Source organism: Lampetra fluviatilis, unplaced genomic scaffold (assembly GCF_964198595.1).
Source record: "Lampetra fluviatilis unplaced genomic scaffold, kcLamFluv1.1 SCAFFOLD_830, whole genome shotgun sequence".
In the NCBI taxonomy this organism is placed as follows: domain Eukaryota; kingdom Metazoa; phylum Chordata; class Hyperoartia; order Petromyzontiformes; family Petromyzontidae; genus Lampetra; species Lampetra fluviatilis.
The window spans coordinates 20,001-28,784 of record NW_027621579.1 but is presented as its reverse complement, the minus strand read 5'-3'; the positions used below and the strand labels follow the sequence as shown (position 1 = coordinate 28,784).

The window sequence follows — 8,784 nt, the reverse complement described above, 5'->3', positions numbered from 1 at the left end:
ATCACCACCACCATCACCACCACCATCACTACCACCATCACCACCACCACCATCACCACCACCACCATCACCACCATCATCACCACCACCATCACCACCATCACTACCACCATCACTACCACCATCATCACCACCACCATCACCACCATCATCACCACCACTATCACCACTTCCCCTCACCCAACCGCCACCTCTACCGCCCTCTGCCGGCAACTGCCACCATCATCATCATCACCTCCACCACAAACATCATCACCACCACAACCTCCATCACCCCCCAAAATCTCCCTCCACGATGTCTAAGCGGCATCGGGTCGACATCGGGGACGACTACGCCGCCAACAAGAAGCGTCACGACCGGTGAGTTTGACGTTAAAGAGCGAACAAGACGACACAAAGATGAGAGATTTTAGCGAGAGACTTTAAAACGTTAAATGTTTTAACTGAGGCACGCAACCGCTTTCGCGCGAATTCAACCACGATGCCTGTCAGCTTCTCACGTTTTAAAAAAACTGATCACGTTTAAACACCGCTGCCGCCGTCGCCGTGAGGATTTAATACTGACAGGAAAGTAGTCGTTGTTGTTGTTTAAACGGCGATTAAATAGAATTGTTGGCTATTAAGCGAAAGGTGATTTTTTTTTAAATCCACGAAAGCCTGCCTGACTAGGCCTTACAAAAATGCGGTTATTGATTAACATGAATTTAAGACTCGCTGCTGTTGTTATTCTAAGGGGGTAGCTGTTTGCTTTGAACTTTGCTTTCGTTATAAACGATGCTGTTGATTATTTGAGTTATTGTCGAGTTATAGAGATACTGGGCAAAGCCACCCCCTGTGGTTGGTAGGCCCGAAGCCTTACGGCTTTCCTAGCGAGGGTCTACCGGGCAGGGTGAGGGTGAGGGCGTCAAAGCGAAGCCGCTATGGTGCGGTCGGCTACGCGCTAAAAAAATATATTAACGCGGCTTTTCAAACTTTGTGTAATTGTTGCTTTGTAGCCTGTCGAGACGACGCCGATGATGATTTTAGTCGTCGAGTTTTAGTGCGCAGAGAAAGACGAGATACTGGGAAGCTACCCCCTGGGTGGTTGGTAGGCCCGAAGCCTTACGGCTTTCCTAGCGAGGTGCTACCGGGCAGGGTGAGGGTTCGGGCGGCCGGGCCGGCTCGGTGGTGATTCGGCCGACTCAACGTTGAAGATAATTAAGCGTGGATTTTTTCACTTTGTATTCTTTTGTTGCTTTGTAACCCGTAGACGATGATGATTATTGGAGTTAGTGTCGGGCTATAGTGCGGAGAGAGAAATAAGATGCGGGGCAAATCACCCCCTGTGGTTAGTAGGCCCGAAGCCTTACGGCTTGCCTAGCGAGGGGCTACCGGGCAGGGTGAGGGTTCGGGCCGCCGGGCTAAGCCGCGATGGTACGGTCGGCTGACCGCTAAAAACGTTTTTTTATTAAATAAAAATCGATATTTAGGAACGTCTAATCGATAATTGTGCTTTTAATAGTCGTTCCTTAACGGATACATTTATCGTAGATTTTATTCGGAAGTTCGTTTTCTTCTTTTCTTGAGAGACATTCCCTGCACGTGGCGTGAGCATCTTTGGCGTTAACGTTATAAATTAAAGCTTAAATTGGCACAAGCTTGGCAGATTAAGTGGCGTTACGACAATTCCGGCAAAGTCGCCCAAACTATCAGGCGTGTGGAGTGTGTGTAGTAGTTGTTCGTCGTAGTTGTTTGCACCTTTATCTGTGTGTACAATAGCCAGCACTTGCCCCTACTGCCCTGCTAGAGGCTACCTGGGGGCACCTTTATCTGTGTGTACAATAGCCAGCACTTGCCCCTACTGCCCTGCTAGAGGCTACCTGGGGGCACCTTTATCTGTGTGTACAGTAGCCAGCACTTGCCCCTACTGCCCTGCTAGAGGCTACCTGGGGGCACCTTTATCTGTGTGTACAGTAGCCAGCACTTACCCCTACAGCCCTGCTAGAGGCTACCTGGGGGCACCTTTATCTGTGTGTACAATAGCCAGCACTTGCCCCTACTGCCCTGCTAGAGGCTACCTGGGGGCACCTTTATCTGTGTGTACAGTAGCCAGCACTTGCCCCTACTGCCCTGCTAGAGGCTACCTGGGGGTACCTTTATCTGTGTGTACAGTAGCCAGCACTTGCCCCTACTGCCCTGCTAGAGGCTACCTGGGGGCACCTTTATCTGTGTGTACAGTAGCCAGCACTTGCCCCTACAGCCCTGCTAGAGGCTACCTGGGGGCACCTTTATCTGTGTCTACAATAGCCAGTGTGGTAGTGATGGTAGTAGTAGTGGTGAGTGTGGCACCCACCCGCTCACTCACTCACTCACCCACTCACTCACTCACCCACTCACCCACTCACCCACCCACCCATCCACTCACCCGATCACCCACACCCATTCACTCCCCCCACCCATTCACCCACTCACTCACCCGCGCACTCACTCACCCACTCACTCACCCACTCACCCACCCACTCACTCCCACACCCTCTCCCCCATTCACTCACTCACCCACCCACTCAATCACTCACTCACTCAACCACTCACTCACCCACCCACCCACCCACTCACCCACCCACCCACTCACCCACCCACCCACTCACCCACCCACTCACCCTCTCCCCCACCCACTCACTCACCCACCCACCCACTCACTCACCCACTCACTCACCCTCTCACCCACCCACCCACTCACCCTCTCCCCCACCCACTCACTCACCCACCCACCCACCTACCCACTCACTCACCCACTCATTCCCCGCCCACCCACTCACCCAACCACTCACCCACCCACTTGCTCACTCACTCAACCACTCATTCACTCACCCACTCACCCACTCACTCCCCCACCCACCCACCCACTCACTCCCCCACCCACTCACCCACCCACCCACTCCCCTACCCACCCACTCACCCACTCACCCACCCACTCACCCACTCACCCACCCACCCACTCACCCACTCACCCTCTCCCCCACCCACTCACCCACCCACCCACCCAGGGAACGTGGCGATCGCGATCGTGGCGAGCGTGGTGATCGTGGCGAGCGTGGCGATCGTGGTGACAGAGACAGCAGCAGGGACTCGCACCACCGCGACCGGGAGCGCGACCGGGAGCGCGATGGCGGTGGTGGCGGTCGTGACGGTGGCGGTCGTGACGGTGGCGGTCGTGACGGTGGCGGTGGTCGTGACCATCGCTACGGCGGAGGAGGGAACTCGGTCACTCCAGGGGTGAGGGCAACAGCACGCACAGCGTCACACTGTGTGTGTGTGTCTCTGTGTGTGTGTGTCTCTGTGTGTGTGTGTCTCTGTGTGTGTGTGTGTCTCTGTGTGTGTGTGTGTCTCTGTGTGTGTGTGTCTCTGTGTGTGTGTGTGTCTCTGTGTGTGTGTGTCTCTGTGTGTGTGTGTCTCTGTGTGTGTGTGTCTCTGTGTGTGTGTGTCTCTGTGTGTGTGTCTCTGTGTGTGTGTGTCTCTGTGTGTGTGTGTCTCTGTGTGTGTGTGTCTCTGTGTGTGTGTGTCTCTGTGTGTGTGTGTGTCTCTCTGTGTGTGTGTGTGTCTCTCTGTGTGTGTGTCTCTCTGTGTGTGTGTCTCTCTGTGTGTGTGTGTCTCTGTGTGTGTGTGTCTCTGTGTGTGTGTGTCTCTGTGTGTGTGTGTCTCTGTGTGTGTGTGTCTCTGTCTGTGTGTGTCTCTGTGTGTGTGTGTCTCTGTGTGTGTGTGTGTCTCTCTGTGTGTGTGTGTCTCTCTGTGTGTGTGTCTCTCTGTGTGTGTGTCTCTCTGTGTGTGTGTGTCTCTGTGTGTGTGTGTCTCTGTGCGTGTGTGTCTCTGTGTGTGTGTGTCTCTGTGCGTGTGTGTCTCTGTGCGTGTGTGTCTCTGTGTGTGTGTGTCTCTGTGTGTGTGTGTGTCTCTGTGTGTGTGTGTGTCTCTCTGTGTGTGTGTGTCTCTCTGTGTGTGTGTCTCTGTGTGTGTGTGTCTCTCTGTGTGTGTGTGTCTCTGTGTGTGTGTGTCTCTGTGTGTGTGTGTCTCTGTGTGTGTGTGTCTCTGTGTGTGTGTGTCTCTGTGTGTGTGTGTCTGTCTGTGTGTGTGTCTGTCTGTGTGTGTCTGTCTGTGTCTGTGTGTGTCTGTCTGTGTGTGTGTGTGTGTCTGTGTGTGTGTGTGTCTGTGTGTGTCTGTCTTTGTGTGTCTCTGTGTGTTTGTCTGTCTATGTGTGTGTGTGTGTCTGTGTGTGTGTCTGTGTGTTTGTGTCTTTGTGTGTGTCTGTGTGTGTGTGTCTGTCTGTGTGTCTGTGTGTGTATGTCTCTGTCTTTGTGTGTCTCCTTGTGTTTGTCTGTCTATGTGTGTGTGTCTGTGTGTGTGTCTCTGTCTTTGTGTGTGTCTGTGTGTTTGTGTCTTTGTGTGTGTGTGTGTCTGTGTGTGTGTGTCTGTGTGTGTCTCTGTCTGTGTGTCACGTGTAACACTGTGTGTGTTTTTGTCTATGTGTGTGTGTGTGTGTCTCTGTGTTTGTGTCTTTGTCTGTGTGTGTGTCTGTGTGTGTGTGTCTCTGTCTTTGTGTGTGTCTGTGTGTTTGTGTCTTTGTGTGTGTGTGTCTGTGTGTGTCTCTGTCTGTGTGTGTGTCTGTGTGTCACGTGTAACACTGTGTGTGTTTTTGTCTCTGTGTGTGTCTGTGTGTCCCTATGTGACACCGTGTGTGTCTAACACCGTGTGTGTGTAACACCGTGTCTGTGTGTCCACCGCCGCCACCACCACCACAGGTGTTCCCCGCCACGCTGGGTCTCCCTGCCGGCTCTGTCGGCTTCTCTGGGGGTCTCCTGCCTCCCCTTCGATCCCCGCAGGGCCTCACCCTGAACCCCTTCACCGGCCTGCCCTACACCCCCCGCTACTACGAGATACTCAAGAAGCGCGTGGCACTGCCCGTGTGGGAGTACCGGGAGCGCTTCATGTTGACGCTGGAAAAGCATCAGCAGATGGTGCTGGTGGGGGAGACTGGGTCGGGGAAAACTACGCAGGTGGGTTGGGTGGGTGGGTGGGTGGGTGAGTGGGTGGGTGGGTGGGTGAGTGGGTGGGTGGGTGAGTGGGTGGGTGGGTGGGTGAGTGGGTGGGTGGGTGGGTGAGTGGGTGAGTGGGTGGGTGAGTGGGTGGGTGAGTGGGTGGGTGAGTGGGTGGGTGGCACTGCCCGTGTGGGAGTACCGGGAGCGCTTCATGTTGACGCTGGAAAAGCATCAGCAGATGGTGCTGGTGGGGGAGACTGGGTCGGGGAAAACTACGCAGGTGGGTTGGGTGGGTGGGTGAGTGGGTGGGTGGGTGAGTGTGTGAGTGGGTGGGTGGGTGAGTGGGTGGGTGAGTGGGTGGGTGGGTGAGTGGGTGGGTGAGTGGGTGAGTGAGTGGGTGGGTGGGGGGGTGAGTGTGGGAGTACCGGGAGCGCTTCATGTTGACGCTGGAAAAGCATCAGCAGATGGTGCTGGTGGGGGAGACTGGGTCGGGGAAAACTACGCAGGTGGGTTGGGTGGGTGGGTGGGTGGGTGGGTGAGTGGGTGAGTGGGTGGGTGGGTGGGTGAGTGGGTGAGTGGGTGAGTGGGTGGGTGGGTTGGTTGGTGGGTTGGTGAGTGGGTGGGTGGGTGAGTGGGTGGGTGGGTGGATGGATGGGTGAGTGGGTGGGTGGGTGAGTGGGTGGGTGGGATGGTGAGTGAGTGGGTGAGTGGGTGGGTGGGGGGGTGAGTGGGTGGGTGGGGGGGTGAGTGGGTGGGTGGGGGGGTGAGTGGGTGGGTAGGTGAGTGAGTGGGTGGGTGAGTGAGTGGGTGGGTGGGTGAGTGGGTGGGTGGGGGGGTGAGTGGGTGAGTACCGGGAGCGCTTCATGTTCACGCTGGAAAAGCATCAGCAGATGGTGCTGGTGGGGGAGACTGGGTCGGGGAAAACTACGCAGGTGGGTTGGGTGGGTGGGTGGGTGGGTGAGTGGGTGGGTGGGTGAGTGGGTGGGTGGGTGAGTGGGTGGGTGAGTGTGTGGATGGGTGGGTGAGTGGGTGAGTGAGTGTGTGGATGGGTGGGTGAGTGGGTGGGTGGGTGAGTGGGTGGGTGGGTGAGTGGGTGGGTGGGTGGGCGGGCGGGTGGGTGGGTGGGCGGGCGGGTGGGTGGGCGGGCGGGTGGGTGGGCGGGCGGGTGGGCGGGCGGGCGGGCGGGCGAGTGGGTGGGTGGCACTGCCCGTGTGGGAGTACCGGGAGCGCTTCATGTTGACGCTGGAAAAGCATCAGCAGATGGTGCTGGTGGGAGAGACTGGGTCGGGGAAAACTACGCAGGTGGGTTGGGTGGGTGGGTGGGTGGGTGAGGGTGGGTGGGTGGGTGGGTGAGTGGGTGGGTGAGTGAGTGAGTGAGTGGGTGGGTGGGTGGGTGGGTGAGTGGGTGGGTGAGTGTGTGGATGGGTGGGTGAGTGGGTGAGTGGGTGGGTGGGTGGGTGAGTGGGTGGGTGGGTGGGTGAGTGGGTGGGTGGGTGGGTGGGTGAGTGGGTGAGTGGGTGAGTGGGTGAGTGGGTGGGTGGGTGGGTAAGTGGGTGGGTGGGTTGGTGGGTGAGTGGGTGGGTGGGTGAGTGAGTGAGTGGGTGAGTGAGTGAGTGGGTGGGTGAGTGGGTGGGTGAGTGACTGATTGAGTGATTGAGTGATTGAGTGACTGACTGACTGAGTGACTGTCTGCCTAACTAACTAACTGTCTCTCTCCCAGATCCCTCAGTGGTGCGTGGACTTTGTCCGTGCAGCTGCTGCCAACGCTGCTGAGTGACTGAGTGACTGAGTGACTGATTGAGTGATTGAGTGACTGACTGAGTGACTGTCTGTTTGACTGACTGAGTGACTGAGTGACTGATTGAGTGATTGAGTGACTGACTGAGTGAGTGAGTGAGTGACTGAGTAACTAACTAACTGACTAACTGATTAACTGACTGACTGACTGCGTGACTGAGTTACTGACTGAGTGACTGACTGAGTGACTGACTGAGTGACTGACTGACTAACTAACTGTCTGACTGTCTCTCTCCCCAGATCCCTCAGTGGTGCGTGGACTTTGTCCGTGCAGCTGCTGCCAACGCCGCTGACTGAGTGACTGAGTGACTGAGTGACTGAGTGACTGAGTGACTGAGTTACTGACTGAGTGACTGAGTGACTGAGTGACTGACTGACTGAGTGACTGACTGACTGCGTGACTGAGTTACTGACTGAGTGACTGACTGAGTGACTAACTGTCTATCCAACTGTCTCTCTCCCCAGATCCCTCAGTGGTGCGTGGACTTTGTCCGTGCGGCTGCTGCCACCGCCGCTGTGAGTGGCGGTGGTGGTGGTGTCGGCCTGGTGCGTCGTGGCGTGGCCTGCACGCAGCCCAGGCGAGTGGCGGCCATGAGCGTGGCACAGCGAGTGGCGGACGAGATGGACGTGGCGCTGGGTCAGGAGGTGGGGTTCTCGATTCGCTTCGAGGACTGCAGTAGCCCCAAGACTGTGCTCAAGTGAGTGGTGGTGTGGGTGGGTGAGTGGGTGAGTGGGTGGGTGGGTGGGTGAGTGGGTGAGTGGGTGGGTGAGTGAGTGGGTGAGTGGGTGGGTGAGTGAGTGAGAGGGTGGGTGGGTGAGTGGGTGGATGGGTTGGTGAGTGGGTGGGTGGGTGAGTGGGTGAGTGGGTGGGTGAGTGGGTGGGTGAGTGAGTGGGTGAGTGAGTGAGAGGGTGGGTGGGTGAGTGGGTGGGTGAGTGGGTGGGTGGGTGGGTGAGTGGGTGAGTGGGTGGGTGAGTGAGTGAGAGGGTGGGTGGGTGAGTGGGTGGATGGGTTGGTGAGTGGGTGGGTGGGTGGGTGGGTGAGTGGGTGGGTGGGTGGATGGGTGAGTGTGTGTCTGTGTGTGTGTGACACTGTGTGTGTGTGTCTGTGTGTGCATCACTGTGTGTGTGTGTGTGCGTCACTGTGTGTCTGTGTGTGTGTGTGTGTGTCACTGTGTGTGTGTCACTGTGTGTGTGTGTGTCTGTGTGTGTGTCTGTGTGTGTGTGTCACTGTGTGTGAAACACTGTGTGTGTGTGTGTAACACTGTGTGTGTGACACTGTGTGTGTGTCTGTGTGTGTGTCTCTATGTGTGTGTGTCACTGTGTGTGTGTCACTGTGTGTGTGTCACTGTGTGTGTGTCTGTGTGTGTGTCTGTGTGTGTGTCTGTGTGTGTAACACTGTGTGTGTGTCTGTGTGTGTGTCTGTGTGTGTAACACTGTGTGTGTAACACTGTGTCTGTGTGTGTAACACTGTGTGTGTAACACTGTGTGTGTAACACTGTGTCTGTGTGTGTAACACTGTGTCTGTGTGTGTAACACTGTGTGTGTGACACTGTGTGTGTGTCTGTGTGTGTGTAACACTGTGTGTGTGTGTGTGTGTCTGTGTGTGTGTAACACTGTGTGTGTGTGTGTAACACTGTGTGTGTGTGTGTAACACTGTGTGTGTGTGTGTAACACTGTGTGTGTGTGTAACACTGTGTGTGTAACACTGTGTGTGTGTGTGTGTCTGTGTGTGTGTCTGTGTGTGTAACACTGTGTGTGTGTCTGTGTGTGTGTCTGTGTGTAACACTGTGTGCGTGTCACTGTGTGTGTGTGTCACACTGTGTGTGTCACACTGTGTGTGTGACACTGTGGGTGTGTGTGTGTGTGTGTAACACTGTGTGTGTGTGTAACACTGTGTGTGTGTGTGTGTAACACTGTGTGTGTGTGTGTCACACTGTGTGTGTGTGTGTCACACTGTGTGTGTGTAACACTGTGTGT

General features: G+C 55.9%; 1 protein-coding gene across 1 annotated transcript in view; it reads left to right on the top strand.

The window, feature by feature from the left end:
* Positions 1-231: 231 nt before the first annotated feature.
* Positions 232-8,784, top strand: part of LOC144955443 (ATP-dependent RNA helicase DHX15-like) — a 16,121-nt gene continuing 7,568 nt past the window's right edge. The window contains exons 1-4 of the mRNA XM_078885659.1: positions 232-360; positions 3,027-3,255; positions 4,773-5,027; positions 7,272-7,504. Of these exons, the coding sequence (XP_078741785.1) occupies positions 296-360; positions 3,027-3,255; positions 4,773-5,027; positions 7,272-7,504 (782 nt within the window). The 5' untranslated portion in view covers positions 232-295. The remainder of the gene's footprint in view (positions 361-3,026; positions 3,256-4,772; positions 5,028-7,271; positions 7,505-8,784) is intronic.